We start from the raw sequence: 20,520 nt of genomic DNA, 5'->3' as shown, positions 1-20,520 counted from the left end.
CAATACAAGGGCTACGAATTTTGATTGTGTCTGAACACTTAGGACCTAATTTCAGTAGTATCTCTTTGGTGACATTCCAAGTCTTTACAGCGCTGTAAAGAAGCAAAAAAAATGGCTGAAACAAATTTCGCAGACCTAAGAACTTCTGATGTCTGTAATTTGTAATGCTCACTGACAAATCAATGGCAGAAAAAAGTTCACAGTGTCCCAGTCCAGTCTAGCAAAGGCCGGGTCGAGTGAGTTGTGTCCCAATTCCACATTCTAATTCCAATCAATGTGGTCTTTGTCAGAGTGCTGATCGCGAGGCAGGACCCCACAGCCTAGCCATGGTATGAGTGTGCCAGAAAAAATCAATCCCCTGAGGTGTTGCCATTGAGATCATTTAATGTGGGAGCTGAAATGTTCAAATAAAAATCCCTGTAAAAGCGCAGACCTGCAACCACTCTCACACAAGAAATGTTGACTCCTGCCAGCTCTCTTCCTCTCTCTCTATCTCTCTCTATCTCTCTCTCTATATATATATATCTCCCTCTCTTCCTCTCTCTATCTCTCTCTCTCTATATATATCTCTCCCTCTCTCTCTTCCTCTCTCTATCTCTCTCTCTATCTCTCTCTCTCTCTCTCTCTCTCTCCCTCTCTCTTTTTAGGGAGGTTTCAGGATATTTCGGCTGAGCCGCTCTTTACGTTCTGTTTTTTCGCTCTGTTCTCTGTCAGAATGAAGCTCGGTGTGCAGGACCCCCCAAGCACTGGATCCAAATGCTGCAGTGAAGCTTGGTTGCTTTGCCATTATGGATGTCTGTAACAGACAATAATGTCATGCTTTACTAGCTTTAATAATTGCTTCTTTCTTTACTACCCAATAACACACAATGGATGGAACAGAAACAGAATATCCTTTTTTATCCTGCTAACTATGAGGTCTAAACCTCCATTCAAGTGCACTTCACCAAGCACTTCAAGTATTATAACATTACATTTTATTTATATTGCTAAGGAGCCACACAGGCCTAGGTACATACAGAAGCATTCTTTTCCTAAGTCCATTAGAATGCCATGGGATCGGCCCTTTATGGTGAAATAACTTCACTTGAATGATCTCTCAAGAACAGATAGCAGTTCCTGGTGCTTCCCATAATGGTCCCTCTACACTGCCTAGGTTACATGTGCTCTTCACTGTGTCAAATAAGGTCCGCACACGTGTGCATACACACACACGCACACGCACACATTCTCACTCTCACACACTCACACACACTGTATATGTTAAATCATGCCCTGTGTTTTGTTGCCTGGGTTGCTGTAGCACTCACAGTGTGGGGATTAGAACAGATTTAGCATGTGGGGTAATGCGCACATGGCACTGGACAGCTTTGATGAAGAGGTGCTATTCTTCACAGCGTGTTATTACACCCTAAGCCAGCCGCACAGCTCTCCCCTCGGTTTCTCTGTGCAACACGAGAGACCACTGTCCTCGGAGATTACAGCTCGTCCACAGCAAGTCCCCGCCGCCCAAACCGAGGGAAGGAAGACTGAGAAAATAGTGCTGACAGTTTTCTTTCGCCTTCACTGTTTACCTTGTTATATGTTGGTGTCTGTAAAAGGCACTACCATGGTGGGCTGCAGGAGGATGTTCCTAAAAGGTACAAATGCGACAAAATACTTCACTAATTCTCTCTTTATCTCTCTTGTCTTGATCATTTACTCCGGCGAATAAAAACAGCTTTGGGACTGTGGTAAGGTTGATACCGCCCCGCTCCACCTGCACTAGCAGCTGACAGCACGATCTGAAAATAAAAAAGAATAAATAAATAAAGGTTCATACTGTACTTCCTCTGCGGAGGCGAGCGCCGCTCCACGCAAAAAAGGTTGGTGAGTCAAAAATATCTCTTTCATTGTGGGCCACTCGAGCTTCAGCTCCCCTAGGCAATACTACTGCATGGATAATACCATCGTCATATGGCTGACCCGTTTACAAAAGCATTGTTAATAGCAACTGCCATGCAACAAAGCACTTGACACCCCGGTAATGGCAAGGTAGGTGTAAAGCACCCACAAAGCATTATCCCAAAGGCTTCCTTAAAAGCAGTTTTTCACAGGGCCTTGGTATAATATGTCAGATTAAGTCTTCAGGTTTTTGAAGCTAGCTGCTGTCTATGACAATCTCTTTAGAGAACGACAGTCAGCATTAAGCTGCGTTTCGAGATGTATGTACTGTCTGCTTCGGGATGTATGTAGGGGCAGATTCGACCACGGCACAGTTTTCCTGTTCGCACTGGCAAACCCCTGGCCAGCCAAACCGCCCTGACGTGTCTGTTTTCCTCCAGTTAACGAGCACAGCCATGCCCCCCACACGGCCACACCCTCCACCACCAGCGTGCATGCACCATCCATTTCCCCCATTTTCATGACCAAGCACTCCCACTGAGCCGCCCCTGCGTGGCAGGCAGCTGCAGCGAATTTCCGCCCCCGTAACTAGGTTACTGGACGTCCGACAGCATCAGCAACTATTCCCTCTTTCCTCCCAAGGCCTGGCACTGCTGCGGTGAGCGACAAATCAGGCCGGATGGCTCTCAAATGACAACAGCAACACAGGGGGATAAAAAAAAGGGTTCAGGGCAGGCTGTCATGGAGACCACAGCCAGGGCCCCGCTAGCCCAGCAAAAGCAAAGCAAAGCAGGTCACAAAATCAAAGCAAGAGCCCAGGTCAAAAGCAATGGTGCACTTTCACAGGGCATTTTACACACGCGACACGGCCTACGGTTCGCCCAATAAGGTGATGCTTTTGCCCAACACATTCTACCCCCTGAGTGTTTATGAATGAAAAATAAATAGCTATAACCCCTCTGTGTACACCAATGAAATACTTTGGAGGGTGTGTGTGTGGGGGGGGGGGGGGGGCTGCATTGTTCAGACGCAGATAAAAGCCAGACAGACACGGACCAGATGTCTCTACTTCCACTCTGGGTAGTTTGGACTGGGACTAGGGTGGTGGGGGTGGAGGGGGACGAGACGGCTGGAGGGTGTTGGTGCAGAGCTGAGGTGGTGGAGGTGGTGGTTTGCTTTGTTCGTGCAGTGTCATTTCACAGATAAAACTCTTTCTGTTGTATATCTCCTATCTGCGAGCTATGCTCCAAACAAACCAACGGCGGATGAAAATAACCAGACATGCCCCTGTTGCTAACAACAGTAACCTGTCCTGCTCGCAGCCCCAGCCCCAGCTACAGCTGGTCTGTACCGTCCTCTAATGCGGGGAGCGCAGGGAGGGAGCGAGCGCTCACAGCCCGTGGCCCAGCCAACAGAGACACACGGGGGGTCACCTAGTCCGCCTCACCTGCTCGTGGTACTCGATGCCCATGCTCAGCGTGTTGATGAGAATGGCGATCATGATCCCCTGGTTGAAGTACTTGCTGTTCACGATGGACTTGAGCCGGCCCCGGAAGTCCCCCCACGCCTGGGCCAGGCAGCCGCGGCCCACAATCCTCTTGGGGTGCCGGTGGCGGTGGCGATGTCGGTGGCCCGGCCTCCCGTCGGCGAGTTCGGCATCCGTCCTGGCATTCTCGGACTCGGCGTACTCCTGCTCCATGCGCTTCAGAACGCTGGAGCAGTACAGGCAGCTGTCCAGCTGCAAGAGCAGTGGGCCAGGCTCCAGGCCACCCATCAACTGCAGCAGCAAACGCTGCTGACCTGCACCAGGGACAAGCACAACAACAGCATCATCAACAACAGCATCCTCATCAACAACAACAACAACAACAACAATGCAATGCTGCTGGAGCCACTAAAGCAAACAAACTAAAGCCATTAATGCAAGCAAACTAAAGCCATCATTTTGATACCTTTTACTTTTTATCATTTGGAATTTCTTGGTGTCCCTATTCATCGAGCTACACTCTCGTATGGAAAACTGTTTATAGATAAAAATGTACTAGGCCTACGATATTTTTAGTAGTTTTATTATACAAGGCAGGGAATTCCTCTCGATATTGTAGTGGTGGTCCTGGGTCTACCTGTCTCTCTGGAGGAGAGAGAGGTTGAAAGCATTAATTATAGGTCTGCTTGAGTCTGAATTGCTGTAAGTGCTCCCTGTCTGATCCCTTTCTCGCTGAGAAGCTCTGAATCATCCTGGTCATTTATTCCACATCCACCCACAGCTGACTCTGGCTGGCCACCTAAAGGTCTATTTTTTACGTGGCTTATTTTGAGGAAATATACGTATAAGTATACTCTTTTGATCCCGTGAGGGAAATTTGGTCTCTGCATTTATCCCAATGCGTGAATTAGTGAAACACACACAGCACACAGTGTACACACAGTGAGGTGAAGCACACACTAATTCCGGCGCAATGAGCTGCCTGCATCAACAGCGGCGCTCGGGGAGCAGTGAGGGGTTAGGTGCCTTGCTCAAGGGCACTTCAGCCATGCCTACTGGTCGGGGTTCGAACTGGCAACCCTCCGGTTACAGGTCCGAAGTGCTAACCAGTAGGCCACGGCTGCCCTAATTAGTGGGAGTTACGGGCACTAACTCCCACTAATTAGCTTAATTGGACCGATTACACTGAGCAGTAGAGGAGGCATGTTATGAGACATATATAGACATATGCAGTAGATGGGGTATGGGGAATCTCATCGCACCCTACTGTTTTCATTCGTACTGCTGACCGAAATGGATCCGATCTCAGTCAACATCAAACAGCAAGTGGAATGGGTGGTAATCACACTTTATTTTTAGCCCCAATTTGAATTGAGTGTATTTGTAATGTGGTGATAAGGAGCTACAGTTGCATGTGACACCACCGGTTTGGGGGCCTCATCTAGCTGATCAAAATCCTGATTTGCTTCATTGGCTGAACATTTGTAACTATGGAGAACGTTGTAAACTGTATGGTGATAACCTTTATGTAAGGGCATTTGGTGCTGTGCTACTGCTCTAATAAAGAGCTGACGGTAGTGTTAAGTGTCAGAGAATGAATACATGAAACAAAACACCTTTATATTGTTTGACATTTTCACAGTTTGTAGATTATTACTGTATACACAAAACAGCTATGGGCTCAAGCTTTCACTTCTGCAGTGTAATGTATTCCTGGTGGCCTTCGCCTCCTCATGTCCCCTTTCTCTTCAGTTATAATCAGCTGAAATGGAGGTGACTCTTGTTTAATCAGAAATGACTATTGGCACCGGAATGTGTCTGGAGCTGAAAACTTTAGCCTGCGTGTCTATTTGTTATCCACCCCAGCGACAGAAATCCTTTTAGCACCTAACTTTAAGCAAGGGACCGCCGACAAGCTTTTAAGTGCGCAAGAAGGCGACGTGATGAGAGAAAACACCTGGCCAGTCCAGCGGTGGTTTTTTTTCTCCGTTGCAGATGGCGGGCGACGGGTAAACTACCTCCCGCCGGAGCCTGCTGATGTAAGTACTAACAGATAGGAGGCAATCCGCACCACACTTCTCTCTGAGACCCAGGGTGCCATGTTTTTTTGATGAGGACTCACTGACTTTATCTGCATCAGTCCTCAGCACCGATAACGTCACCAACCTACTGTAACGACGCCTCTTATCTTATCTTGCCGTTGTTTCTTTGGTGAAGATTGCTTCTTTAACAGATCTTGCCAGCATAGGAGTGAGATCATTCCGTTCTTATGTTCTGTAAGAGCTGCAGTGTACTGGAAAGGCACATTATTCACTCACTAATGCAGCCCCACAATATCTCCCCAGCTAACCAGAGCCAGTGGCGGAAAACAGTTGCTGGCAGAGCCCTATAAGGATTCTGTTAATGACTCTAACATTTGAGGCATGGATTTTCTGTCATGGCTCTAAAGTGCCGCTTGAGAGGGCGTCTGGTTTGAGCTCCCTGGTCTTCCTGGGGGCTAAACGAGGTGAACGTATATACGAGGAGCCGAGGAAGAAAGAATAAAAAAGAGAAATGAGAAAAGGAAAAGAGACGGAGCGGAAGAATAGGGCCTTACTTGGTTCCTCCGTCATCTGCTGGAGCCTCTCCATGGGGTCTGCAGAGTCCGTGCTGGTCTCCCCTCTGGCGTTGCCCTGGGGTGCGTTTCCCGGGTAGCTGCAGACGAAGGAGGGGAGGATGGTGGGGTAGTTCATGCCCCCGTTCAGCCTGTCCCGCTGTGTGGGCGCGCTGGCCCTGGTGGTGGTGCCCGGGGAGGTCAGGCTGGGGAGGCACGTGCCCTCCTGGTAGACGGTGGGCACTGTCTGCGAGTGGCGCCCGCCGCTGAGGGATTGGAGGGTGCTCATCTCCACGGCCTCCCCTGACGTCCCCGACGACGACGTCTCCAGCCCTCCCTGCTGCTGCTGTTGCTGCCCATAGGGGGCGCCGTTGCTCAGGTTGCAGTGGTGGTGCTCGTGGTGACGGATGAGACTGCGCATGGCCCGGATCCAGTACTCGCGTTCCCGCGGCCGGCCGTGTCCGTTCAGTCCGCCACTGCCCAGTCCACCCCCACCACTCCCTCCACCCAGTCCGCCAGCACAGCCGTCACTGTTGGGATTGACCTTCTTGCGGCGCTTGCTCTGCCAGTTGTTATAGATGCGCAGGCACCGGCGCTTGACCTTGCGGTACAGGTGGCTGATGTACCTGAGCATCTCCTCGTAGCAGCTGCCCGGCTCCGAGTAGCTGGCCAGCGTGCTGTCGTTGGAGAGGTAGCGCTTCCGCTGGTCCATCATCAGCTGGTTCTCCCGCTGCTTCGTTTCCGCGAACTGGGTTGCGATCACAACCAGGCACAAGTTTATCATGAAGAATGAGCCCACCTGAAGGGTGCAAGAGCAACGGCAGGGATTGGAACTACTGGAACTGTTGGAACTATTTGCACAGATGTCAAACAACACAATACAAGATACAGTTTTGTATTAAGTTAACAACCTTATACTGTAACTACTTAGTAGTGACTAAAAGTTAGAGATTAAAGTAACATGTTGTAAAGATGTAAGAAGAATGTCTAAAGACATGGCATGCTTCCATATAAGTCTTCTACAAAAACACTGACTATGTCCAGAACACAATCAAAGTTTGCGATAACTAATGTAATACATTCTTCCCTTGCTACCTAAGCAGTTATGAATATATTTTAATAAATACATTTGAATAAATGAATACATTTAATTTAAATGCAGGCAGTACTTACTATAATGAGCAGTATAAAATATATAAAATTGTAAAAGGAGTGTGCATCCATTACATAATACATGATGTCCACCCATCCTTCCAGAGTGATCACCTGCAAGAGGGGAAAGTCAGAGAGAGAGGAAGTATGAGAGAGAGGGAGAGAGAGAGAGATGAAGAGAGAGAGGGAGGGAGATAGAGAGAGCAAGATGAAACAAAGATTGAAGAACAACCTAGCCCCAGCCAGAGTGCTGCCAGGTGCTGTCATTAGGCTGCCTTTATCTCAGTTCTGCTCTTGTAATTCTATAATTTACAGGAGTTTTGCTGATCGGTATCGAAGCACACACTCGTTAGAGAGGCATTCGGAAGGAGCCTTCCGGCACGCACAACATTGCAACCCCCGTACCCCGCCCCCCAACCCCCCAACACACACACACACACACACAAACCATTACACACACACACACACACACACACACATACACACACCATCACAGACAGCTGACGGCACAAACACCAGCCCTCTCTTTTTTTGGGTGATCATCTGGGGAACTGTGAGGGATCTTTCATGATGTGTATTTTTTTCCCCACCGTGCGTCTGATGTGAATATGATAGGAATACAGTGAGGCAGAGTGCCACAGAGGGATGGGGCAGAGATTCTCTCTCTCTCTCTCTCTCTCTCTCTCTCTCTCTCTCGAACCCACAGTACTGGAGACTGGAGTCTGCTCTCCCTTTGGAGTTTCCGCTCCTCCATTCTCTTTCTCAGGTATTTGGGCTTCTGAAAATAAACCCCATGTGAGTCAAATCAACGTTCCAGAATAATTCGGTTGTTGGCAGCACTGTCGGGTGTTTGTCTCCAAAGCCAAATCATATACCCTGAGTTCAACCTGTGAAATGAATATACATTTTAGGCCTTAGCCTGTCTGCAAAACCTCTTTCCTCTGTGTTTGAAAAAAAAAAACACTGAAAAACACTGAAAAAAATATGCTGTATGACTGTACACACTCAGCTATTATGCTACTTGTATAACAGAGGGACAGGAAACACCCACCGTTATTTTAATCCTTTCCATCATAGCCAAATCCCAAAATAATCTGATTTTATTGAAGCTTGACTGAAGGTGCTAAAAAATAAACGTACACTGTTCACATGCTTTACCATAATGGGCATGAAAACAGTCCCAGGCGCTGTCTAACAGCCTACTGAAAGACTGAAAGTTTTTCTGCTTGAACTCCTGCCATCCCCCTCTTCCGTACAGTGACAGGACCTCAGGGGGAAGCTTCTGGAGACGGTCTCGGGGATCCGGTGACAGTTAGAGTGGAGTACTGTCCAGAGACTCAGGGGCTTTTCCCGCCTTTCCAGACTTTTCTGGTGAGTCATCTTAACGGACAAATAAAAGTGCTAAAAAGTAGTCATCATGGTCTGCTGATTGGAGGAAACTGTGTTGTTGGAGCCGAGGCAACCGTGTGTGAAGAAGAGACATTTTCTTGGCTTGATTAGACTCATTTTGGAGGGTTGCGTATTTTCGCTGCGAGGCTGCTCTCTCGCTCTCTCTTCTCTTCACACTGGGTATCAGCTTGTACACTCCGGCCTGTCAATCCCTTTTGAAAGTGTAACAACTTCCTGCAGAAATGCCCCCACCCCTCCGCTATATGCCCTCATCTCCCACCCAAACAACATTCTTCCTAGTCCAACTCACCCCTATCGGCCGGATGGTAGTGGTGATGGTGGAGAGGGTAGGGGCACTGCTCTGGGGTTAATGAAAGCCAGCCCCTGCCGTGCTCCTGTGTTTACATGGGTGAAGGCACGGCATCCCTCCCCTTAAATTACTGCACACTGTACCCTGCCATTAGCCTGGGGGACTGTGAGTGTGTATGTGCGTGTTTGTGCTTCCATGTGTGTGTGTGTGTGTGTGTGTGTGTGTGTGTGTGTGTGTGTGTGTGCATGTGTGCGTGTGTTTGCGTGTGCATGTGTGTGTGTGTGTGTGTGTGTGTGTGTGTGTGTGTAATAGGGCAATATGGTGCACCCTCACAGCCCCTACCCCGCTTGCCGTGACCCCAGTAATGAGTCTGACCCGAGAGCCAGTGACCCCCCATAATCACACGGTCACCAGGGGTCAACTGTAATAGCACACAGCCACTGCCTGCCTCGGCCGCGCTCTCTCTCTCTCTCTCTCTCTCTCTGTAGCTGTGCAGGCATTAGGAATGTGGTCCTCCTGTTTGAAGCTCTCTCATTGGATCGGACGGAGCAGTGGCTGCTGGCTGTTGTGATACCAGTGATTTGATGAGGGCTGACTGGATAAGCGGCACGGTGGCGAGGAATTGATACAGAGAAAAGGGGGAAAAAAGGAGCATGAAAGGGAAAAAGAGAGAGAGAGAGAGAGACAGAAATCGTGCAGTATTTCTGAAATGTGCTGTGGCTTAATTTTCAATGTTTAAGTTTCATCGACAGAAAGTGACACCTCTTTAGCGATCAAAAAGTGAGCGCGTATCTCTGTGGCTCTGCCAGAGCCGTCAGCCTCAGAGTATCTAAAGCACACACACACACACGCGCGCACACACACACACACACACACTCACTCACTCTGTTTGGGGAGGGGACGATTAATTATTTGGTGTGCATGGAGCTTGTCTAACAAGACTCTCTTTTTTAGGAGCAAACTTGCGGCAGTGAAACTGGGTACAACAAGCCATCATCAGCCCAAGGGTCTTTTTTATTTCCGTTTTGCAAAAACACAGGCACCACCATGAGTATGTCAGATCTGGTGTCTGACAGAGAAGTGCTGTGTAATCAGACCTTAGGGTCAGGGACATCAATCTTTAAGAAGTGTGTGTGTGTGTGTGTATGTGTATGTATGTGTGGGTGTGTATGTGTGTCCTGTTTGTATATATGTGTGTGTGTGTGTGTGTGTGTGTGTGTGTGTGTGTGTGTGTGTGTGTGTGTGTGTGTGTGTGTGTGTGTGTGTGTGTGTGACAGATTTAGCCAACGCATGGTTATTGAATGTGACTCAGAGCAGCACAGTGTGAAGAGGCAACTGATTACAACAGGGGGCCCCGTTACAGCCCCACCTTGGTTTTGGTATAAAGCTTATTACTGCAGCACTGCTTAGCAAAGTACACACATGGATGCACATGCATACACACACACACACACACACACACACTAATAGGGGGGCAACAGCATAACAGCAGTCCAGTGTTACGCTCCTACCATAGCCTAGAAATCTAGACGCACCCTAGCGGCAGCAAATTACATTTGCTTCCAGGGCTAGTCTAGCAACTCTCCGTTGGCTTGTGAGCTCGAAAAATTAAACTTCTATCAGGCCAATCAAATCATGTATAGATTCGTTAGGCGGGCTTAACATAATGATTGATGGCAGAGTTGCAACGGTTTGGCTTGAATTCCCTGCTACTTGAAAACAAAGAAGATGGATGTTGCTGTTGGCCAACAGTGTGACACGAGTTAAGCTTGTTTTAAGTTGGCAAAAGTCAACTAGTAGCTCCGCTGGTGGGAAAACGCATGGGACTCAGCGCTGTCCTATTGCGTGCAGAGGGAATTTGAAAGACAACCGATTATCCCGCCCCTCGGACTGAGCACTGCGAACGGTGAGTGCCCAGACCCTACATTTTAATGTGGGTCTGGCTCGTCAGGCTACTCCTACCACACATACACAAACACACACACACACACACTCTTACAAACAAACACACAATACCCCCCCCCCCACCACCACCACCACTCCAGTCAGACCTACCTGGAAAATAGCAATCCAAGCAAATCCAATGTTATCAAAGTTCACTGCATCATTGTGCGGGTTCTTGTCCCCGGCTTTGCACACATTGTAGTACAGGTTCCAGTTGATGCAGCTGTTCCCACTGCCCCCCATGCCCGCACCCATGGCCAGGCCAGCGCCCAGATTGGCGAGGGCCTGGAATGGCGGCGGCGGGATGAGTTGACACTCCTTGCCAGGCTCCTTGTAGGCAGGCACATCAGTGCAGTGCTGCATGCCGTTGTCTTTGGGCAAGGAGCAGATGAAGGGACTTTCCTCGCCCTCCTCGTCCATGTAGTAGGAGTCCAGGAACGACAGATTAGACAGGCTGGAGAGAAAGAGAGAGAGAGAGAGAGATGAGAAAGAGAGGTGAGAGGATGATGGAGAGTGTAAGGAAACACACAGAAAAGAGAGAGAGAGGGAGGAGAAGAGGAGGGAGGAAAGGAGAAGATAATGGAAAAAAAGAGAAAAAGAGGAGAAAGGAGAGGAGAGTACAAAAGAAGAGAAGAGAGGATCAGGAGAAGAAAGAAGAGGGGTGTAGAGAAGAGAAGTGAAGTGAAGTGAAGTGAAGTGAAGTGAAGTGAAGAGAAGAGAAGAGAAGAGAGAAGAGATGAGAAGATAGGAGAAGAGATGAGAAGATAGGAGAAGAGAAGAGAAGAGAGAAGAGAAGATAGGAGAAGAGAAGAGAAGAGAAGAAAAGAGAAGATAGGAGAAGAGAAGAGAAGAGAAGAGAGCCTATGAGGTTATATTTCATACACACGCTGCTCTGCTAGGCACAGATGAAGCCACTTCCTGGGCCAAATTGCATTTGGCAACATTCCAGTGCCAAACACAATTTAGTCCGTAACAAGCCTTAATAGTTGTTCCGCAAACCAATCCGGAAAATAAATCTCTCAATTATCCTGGCACAGGTGATCAGTGTAAATATAATGGATAAACATCTCTCTCAAACAGACAGAAGAATAGGCATCCCCCACGGATGTGATTATCTCAAAACGTATCCAGCAATTTGTAAATGTACCGTTATAAAAATGTTGCCGTCCTGTGAACTGGTTGCTATGGTTGTTGTTTTTAAGAAAACATCTAAGCTCTGCTGTTTGTACAGGAGAAGGAGGAGGTGGAGGAGGAAGAGGCATGTCTGCAACCAGGGAGCCTGACATGTGACAGCCCCCTGCAGCTTGACTACACCGAGTTCAGCAGCGCTTTGGCTGTGAGCCGGGCGAGATAAACAGCCACTGATGCTGTTGCTCTACGATACTGCTGCTGCTGCCTCCTTCCCCATCATATTCAAATCATGGCACAGTGGCGATTATGCAAAGAATGCAAGGAGTAAATTCATCTGTTCCATTACATCGAGAAACAGTTTCGGTCAACTCTCTGTGTTCGGTGAACTCTGTGTGAGTCTGTGTGTGTGACAACTTGTGTCTGTGTGTGCTTATGTGTGTGTGTGTTTAGAAAAACAGTTGAACGTGTCCATGTGTGTGTGTGTTTGTGTGTGTGTGTGTGTATCACTGCTTCTGCCTATTTTTCTAAGAGTGTGTACCATTTGGTGTCTCCTGTCGCTCACACAAACACATAAATTGCAGTTTGTATAAAAGTTTGCCCCCTGTGGCCTGCTCTGTTTGACTTTGTGCACAGGGCGCTGCATTGTTGTCCTGTCTCGGTGCGATGTTCAGTTTACACATCCATCAGCGAATGAAATGCCGTTGCTGCCGGCGACCCGTGCCTGCCACTTCCAATCAGGTTAGAGTGGCCTGACTAAAGGCCTCCACCCGAGAACACAGGGAGAGGAGGGAGGGGAGGGGAGAGGAGAGGAGAGGAGAGAAGAGGAGAGGAGAGGAGGGAGGTAGAGGAGGGGAGGGGAGAGGAGAGGAGGGAAGAGATCAAAAAGGAGAGAGGAGTAGAGTAGAGAGGACAGGAGAGAGAAGATGAGAGAAGGGAGAGGGAGAAGAAGTGAGGGTGAGAGGATGAGAGGAGAGCAGGGAGAGAGAGAAAAGGAGAAAATAGGAGAGGGCAGAAGAAAAATGAGAAGAGGAGAGAGGAGAAAAGAAAGGGTGAGAGGGGATGGAAGGGAAGGAGAGGGGGAGTGTGAGGTAGAGTTTCTGGCCCTGAATACTTACTTCTCGTCTGCCAGAAAACACCTGTTCCTCAGCAACCCACTCCACAGTTGCACCCCGACAATGCCGAAAATAAAGAAGACAAAAAAGCACAGGAGAAGGACGTTGCCTAACATAGGCAGAGTATCGAGGAGAAGGGTTACCAGTATCCTCATACCTGCAGAGAGAGAGAGAGAGAGAAATGCAATCATCAACACTAAAGGAATATGGTGTAAGAAATGAATCCTGTCCGATTGTATGAGTGATATCCTTTCTCCAACCAAGAAAGTTCTGATGTTCTGATGGCAGGCCAGACGGTTTGGTGCCAGGTGAGGTGTGAAACACCAACGATCATAGAAAGGGTTTTGGGGGTAAGCCATTGAAAACCATCCCAGCCAAAGGTGTGAGGTTAACTCAATTATCATATACATAGGACAAAAGGCTATCTGGGTAGAAGCCAGATTAATTTGCATTGAGACCAGCATATAATGACTTGAGTTGGTAACTTTTAGTTAGTTCACGCAGACGAGGGAGTTGACCCAGACAGGACGAAGGAGAGAGAACTCCAGAGAATATGCCGAGGGCAGGCATAGGTTGAACCTACCTTTTCTACCATTTTACACTGGAATAAACCACTTTGCTGTATCAATCCGGAGAAGAGAAAATCTTTCTCTTTTTTCTTACAATGGCAATGCACAAAAAAGGCCAACATTTCCAGCAGGTTTGGCATTTCAATATGTCATGAACAATGGTTATGGTCTAACAAATATCAGTGGCAAAGCAAAAATGCATCCAATAAAAAACAAAACAAACAAACAAACTCAATGGCTTGTATCTAGCACAGCTTTAATGAGCACCATGGCAAATCACCGTCTGCTGGCCTTGCAGAACTAAAGTGCGGCACTAGATGTCCCAGCCAACATCTTAATGCCCCCCCCCCCAACCTCCCTACCATAAACATAAATCCTGATGGGGCCCATGAATTCTCCTTCTGACATCTTTGACATGTGACATGGGTGATAACGAATCATTCACAGGAGTTAATTAGTTCCTTTCCACAAACATTTTAATGGTCATCAGCATGTTAAGCACAAGCGAATAAACCCCCCTTTTCTCCCTCCCACTCCCCCCCCCCCCGTTGCCACTGATAAGGAAAATGAGTGCCTTTGCGTTTGAAAAATCACACAGGGCTGCAGCAGCAATGCTTGAGAAAGCAATGAGACTCCATCTTTGTGGCTAACTAAGCGCAATGCGTTTCTCGGCCAGAGGGCCCGCATGACTGTTACGTTTACGGACAGCCACAGATCCCCAACAAAACAAGAAAATACTGCGCTGTTAAAATGTATCGCCATCAAGGAGCGCTGCGAGCTACGGCTCAAGCTGATCTCTCCGACAAATTAAACTTTATGTCTCCTTTAGAGCACTGAAGAAAGAGCTGAGCTCAAAACTGTATGAATATACAGGGAGAAACATAAGCACAAATGACCGCCCTGACCTCACACAAACACACACACACACACGAAGGTGTAATACATCGAGAGAGAGCGACTCCCTATTACCCAGGCCATGTTTGATGAAGGGGGAGATGCAGAGAAGAGCTCAACAAAGAGAGCAAGAATAACATAAGAAACAACATCCTGAATGCCACCCATGCTTATAAATACCCCAAATAAATACCCATGCCCAAGCATGCTTATAAATACCCAAAAAAAGACTGGAATACAATCTCTCCAGGGAGCACTGGAGAACAATAAGGCAAAAAGGGGATGAGTGTGTGTGTGTTTGTGTGTGTGTGTGTGTGTGTGTGTGTATGTGTATGTGTGTGTTTGCATGTTTATGTCTAGGGAGTGGCATAGAATAATGCAAGACAGTTTTAGCCAGCAAAGGCACCTTTGTCTTTCACATGAGTTTCCATCCAGAAGAGCATGCACACGGAACAAAATCCTGATGACAATAACACACTCCCACTCCTTCCTTTTGCATCGTAATGTTTTCAGTATTCTAACACAGCCAAGGGGCAATGGCAAGAGCCAACATAGGTGATGTAGTTACTCAATAACTTCACGCAATGATAATAATCAACCATCCCTCCTTCACAGCACTGACAAACAAAGCCACTGTTTGACTGATTTCTGAGCTGTGCTGCTTGCTTGCGCTTGGTGGAAGTAATCTATCTTTGATGCTTCGGTGGTGGTAGAGCGCCACAGGAGAGCATCATCCACAGCCAAGTTCAGAGGGGGAGAAGAACAAACGAACACGCATAAATATAGCCGAGTAGAGACACTCGGAGCCTGTCACATCATATGACAAGAGGCAGGCAGAGCACAAACACGTGAGAACACCATCACCATACTGAGGCTTTTTCCACCGACAGAGAATCGTTTCCGTTCCCGCTCCCGTTCTCAAACCAACATTTGAACAGTTCGGAGCATTCCGACCAAACAAAAGCCGCTTGAAGAATGCGCTCTCTGTTGGTCGAACAACGCCCAGGGAGGGATCTGCTCTGGACCGGGCTGCTATTACAGACGAGTCGGCAGCCTGCAGGAAGACCGAGACAGAGAAAATAAAATGCACCTGACCCCCGCTCTCCGATGAGACCAAGAGAAGTGCTGAGTGGCTGACTGCGAAACGTCCATTTTCCCGCCACCTTCTCTAATCGCATGTCAGGCTAAGGCCCCATGACAGACAGGGGAATATGGGGGGGGGGGCTCTGCTGTGCCATGCCGCTTGGGACTCAGCTGCCGTTTCGCTAACCCTGAATGACCGGACTGCAGTACCAGCGCTGGCCACCACGCAGCCTTTCCATCTGAAGGTATAGGAAGAGGCCCGGCAAGAGTCGTCATCACCGGCTGCCAACAGCACCACGAGGTGAGGAAGATGAAAACCTCGAATTGTCTCCAAGACAAACAGCCATCGCTAAAAGACGAAAAGCCCCAGTGCCATAATTGATATGTTGGGAACTCAGTGCTGTTCTGTCCATGTGTTCCAGAGAGGACCACCAGCAGTCCTGAAAGCAAGGTGTGCAGAGCCCTGCAGAGAGCCAGACCGATTGCAGTGGATTGTTAAACAATACACAACACAGGCCCCGCTGACCTCCGCTAACCCTGCTGCTTTCAACACCTCTCTCTGTCTCTCTGATGTGCGTGTGTGTGTGTGTGTGTGTGTGTGTGTTCTGTGCAGCGGGTGTAATTTAGGGTTGTGTGATGTAGTGAGAGGCCAGAGGCCCTTAAATGGGCCTGTTAGGATAGGTGCGTGGTGAGGAGAGGGGAGCGAGGAGCAGACAGCAGGAGCAGAGGCGCTCTCTCTGGCCAGCCCTGGCTCACCTCCGTCCACCCCTCCCCCTTCCTCTCTGTTTCTCTCTCTCCCTTCCTCTCTGTTTCTGTCTCTCTACCTCTCTCAACTTCTCTCACCCTCTCCTCTCTCTCCATCTCTCTCTCTCTCACCCTCCCCTCTCTCTCTCTCTCCTCTCTCTCTATCTTTGTCTCTCTCTATCTCTCTCCATCTTTCTCACCCTCTCTCTCCCTCTTTCTTCCAGGGAGCCACCATGCAGCCAGGGCGACGTGTAATGAGCTCCCTGGGGCATGGAGGGAGAGGGGGTGGAGGGAGAGAGGGATGGTGTTCTATCCTAAGGTCCAGAAAAAGGAAGCAGTGGGTGTTGTTCTCATGACGTGACTCTCTCACTGTGTCTGTCTCTCTCTCTCTGTCTCTGTCTCTCTCTCTCTCTCTCTCTCTGCCTGTTTCTCTGGCATTCTCTATTGTCTCTTCTCTTGCTCCATCATTTCAGCATATTCCTCCTCTCCTCTCATTTCTGTTCGGCTTCTTTCTTTGTTATTCTTTCTCCCTCTCTTCCTCAATTTCCTTCTTACTAACAGCTTTTAAGTCCCCGCTCTAGAACTGACTTCACATTTATACATCAGAGTATAAATTACCTTTGCAGGTGAGAAGCAGGACCACACGCAGACAAGGATGTACACACACACACACACACAGTGGTGGTTTTCACCCAAAGCGATGCTGTAATTCAATCATTCACCCTCACTTCCAGTGGTCTCTCTCTCCCTCTCCCTGCGCCGTGTAGGAGACTAGAGTAGATAAATCATTCTATCTCGCGCTCCCATCTGTGCAACACCCAGCCCCATTAAAGCAGATACGCTGCGGCAGGCTTAACGGAGCGCTAAATCTACGCTTTGCCCCGTGCCGGCCAACAGAAAGAAAACAAAAAGACCATGGCTGACATGCAGGGACACATGATCTGTCAACATACACAAACTTACACACATAAACACACACACACACACACACACACACACACAGGGGAGAGAGAATAAACTGGAGGCGAGGGGGGGGGGGGGGTTAATGGTGAAAAACATGGAGAAGAAAAACAACTGTCTGATCTCTTTTCACCTCAAGCTGATGGAGAGCCGTTTTGTTTTTGTCTTTGATTCACAGCCAAACACATGGACCAGGTGAGCTGATGACTAGGTGAGTGGATGCATTACCCGCAGCCAACGCCTCTGTGTCTCCATCCATCCCTCCCACTCTCTCCCTGGAGCAGGCCAGGCGTCCTGTTCTAGTTCAGCTAACACTGCTGTCCACACGGCTAGCCGCCAAGCACAAGGCTGCTCACTACTCACCATAGTTTGCCATACCTTAGCAGCAACAAGGTGCTCCCCGTACTTTGGCATAGTGTAGCAGCATGAGGGTGCTTAGCGTAGTTTCCCATATCTTAGCAGCACAAGGGTGCTTACCATATCTAACCATAGCTTAGCAGCATGAGGGTGCTTACCATATCTAACCATAGCTTAGCAGCATGAGGGTGCTCTCACCATAGCTAACCCTAGCTTAGCAGCACGAGGGGGCTCACCATAGCTAACCCTAGCTTAGCAGCACGAGGGGGCTCACCATAACTAACCGTAGCTTAGCAGCATGAGGTACAGTACTTTTCCGTAGCAGCCCAGCATGAGAGTGCTGCGTTCCGTAGCGCCCACAGCATGCTGTCTATCCATGCATGTCTCTCCAGTGGCACACCCCAGCTGTGATCCCCTCTCTTTATTTATTTATCTATCTATCTATCTATTTGTGCTCATCTCCGAATTGATGGACATACCGAACCATGACGTGACCATGTGAGGGACAGGAATGGGGGTGGACATGTGTATTTACCAGGGACTCCCTTAATAGCTTGAGATGAGGACATGATGCGAAGGACGTGGAGAGGATAGCTACTTAACTGGGACCTCTGTTAATGTCTTGAAGCGGACATGGTGCAAGGGGATGGGGGAGGGTGCATCCTGGGGGCTCTGTTAATGGATCAGAGGGGAACATGACACAAGAGGAGGAGGAAGGGGTACTTACTGGGGACTCTGTTAATGGCTCGGAGGGGCCGAAGCACTCGCACAGTCCGGATGGCTGACAGGCTGGCGTTGTGGCCATCCAGTGAGTACTCCATCATCCTGCAGGGGAGAGAGAGAAAGAGACAGATAGAGAAGACAGAAAGATGGAGACACAGAGAGAGACACAGAGAGAGAGAGAGAGAGGCCACAGTGCAGAGAGGATGTTATTTGAAATATACAGAAAGCCTAAACATAAGGAAGTCAAGAGTGAGAGCAGAGAACAACACCTTTCACTGTGCAACAAAACAACACCACACAAGTGGAAAAGGCAACTTGACTCTCTAGAAAGAGGGAGAGATGGAGGCAGACAGACAGACAGACAGATAGATAGAAAAAGAGGGAGGGAAGGGAGGATCAGGATCTTACTGCACACAACACTGAGACTGCAGCAGATACTGAAGGTCGCGTAGCCGAGGAAACAACCTTCCCTCACATCCTCAAGAGCATGCAGAGTACACACAGGACACATCTCTCCTCCTCTTCATCCATCTTACAGCTGGCGGGAAAGAGGCGTGTGTGTTTGTGTGTGTGTGTGTGTGTGTGTGTGTGTGTGTGTCTAACAGAGAAAGAGAGAGAGAGAGAGAGAGTGTGTGTGTGTGTGTGTGTGTGTGTGTATCTAAGAGAGAGAGAGAGAGTGTGTGTGTGTGTGTGTGTGTGTGTGTGTGTAGCATGGGGTGCCAAGTGAATGACAGGATTACAGCAGTGGCCCACAGCCCACAGGGGCTTGAGTGTCCCTCACCCTGCCATCACGATGAAGAAGTCCAGGCGGTTCCATGTGTCACCCAGATAACACTTAGATCCCCAGATCCCAAAGGCCACCATCTTCATGATCATCTCTATGGCAAAGAAGGCGAAGATGCAGTCGTCTAATGCCTGTCAGCAGACACACACACACACACACACACACACACACACACACACACAGAGAGAGAAAGAGAGAGTACACAAGTTCACACATTTGCACCTGACTGTGCTGTGGCCAGAGCAGGCATGCAGTGTACGCAGAGAGAGCATTTGCCGGCAGCAACGCTTTTAAAACGTGCGACTAATCCTGTCGTCCACAACAATCGACCCGCCGGACCCTTGGGCAGAGCGACTCGGGTGGGTGGGGACAAGAGCAACGAGCCCTGAGCTCCCACTATCCCATGAAATCGCTGCCTAACGGAGCACACGGGACTCGTGACGTGTGTGGGTAAAAATGGAAGAATGTGGAAGTTGCTGGCAAGGATGTCCAGGGGAAAAGAAAATATCCCAGAATTCCCACAGGAGCCGCTCCGCTGGAAGGAGTTTCCGTAAGACAAGATGGAGGACGCTGCTGGAGAGAAGTGGGCTGCTGTTGCTCTGTGTGTCAGTCTCAGCCAGCCATCGCCCTCGTCTTCCCTCACTGTCTCTTCCTCCATCTCTCTCTCTCTTAATCCCTCCATCTCTTGTTCTCTTCCTCATCTTCCCTTTGCTCTCTCTTCCTCCACCTCTCTCTCTTCATCCCTTCATCTCTCTCTCTCATCCCTCCATCTCACTTTCTTTCTCTCCCTCATCTTCCTCCGCTCTCTCTTCCTCCCTCTCTCTCTTCATCCCTTCCTCTCTTTCTCCTCATCCCTCTCTCACTCTCTCTCTCCTCCCTCCTGCCTGTGCCCTCCATGACCCTTCTCCTAAATCATCCTGATCCCCCCCTGGCACAGCCTCCAGAGCTGCACATTTTCCCACAGCCCCTCACGAAGGAAGAGCCGGGGCCAGGCATTTGTGGTGTGTGTGTGTGTGTGTGTGTGTGTGTGTGTGTGTGTGTGTGTGTGTGTGTGTGTGTGTGTGTGTGTGTGTGTGTGTGTGTGTCGATGTGTGTGGTGTGGGGAAGGTCTTGGTTTGAGTTGCAGGCCATGCCTAGGAAAGAGGTTGAGGCACGGGAGGTACAAAGAGGTGGAGAGACTCTCTCCCTAAACTGAGATGCCTTAGCTCGACCTAGCGATGACCCCTATCCTCTCTGCAGCTAAATGACCTGAAGCTGAATATGTATGGATGGATGATATTACATATACATATACATGAGCTAATTAAGGTATGCCCACAAGGTAAAACCTGACAACTAACTTCCCCTCCCCCTCTATTATGCATGTAAGATGGCAACATTCTCACTGTGATTTTACATTATGATT

General features: G+C 48.8%; 1 protein-coding gene across 1 annotated transcript in view; it reads right to left on the bottom strand.

Annotated features, from left to right (window-relative positions):
- Positions 1-20,520, bottom strand: part of cacna1ha (calcium channel, voltage-dependent, T type, alpha 1H subunit a) — a 61,680-nt gene that overhangs the window by 40,650 nt on the left and 510 nt on the right. Inside the window, exons 2-8 of the mRNA XM_076266726.1 lie at positions 19,113-19,246; positions 18,336-18,433; positions 13,005-13,158; positions 10,870-11,212; positions 7,137-7,229; positions 5,967-6,762; positions 3,332-3,684 (exon numbers count right to left, since the gene is read on the bottom strand). Of these exons, the coding sequence (XP_076122841.1) occupies positions 3,332-3,684; positions 5,967-6,762; positions 7,137-7,229; positions 10,870-11,212; positions 13,005-13,158; positions 18,336-18,433; positions 19,113-19,246 (1,971 nt within the window). The remainder of the gene's footprint in view (positions 1-3,331; positions 3,685-5,966; positions 6,763-7,136; positions 7,230-10,869; positions 11,213-13,004; positions 13,159-18,335; positions 18,434-19,112; positions 19,247-20,520) is intronic.

Source organism: Alosa pseudoharengus, unplaced genomic scaffold (genome assembly GCF_046254945.1).
Source record: "Alosa pseudoharengus isolate Yale_2024_CS ecotype anadromous, Long Island Sound unplaced genomic scaffold, YU_APseudo_1.1 YU_APseudo_1.1_scf_4, whole genome shotgun sequence".
In the NCBI taxonomy this organism is placed as follows: Eukaryota; Metazoa; Chordata; class Actinopteri; order Clupeiformes; family Clupeidae; genus Alosa; species Alosa pseudoharengus.
This window is presented reverse-complemented; position numbering and strand designations above follow the sequence as displayed.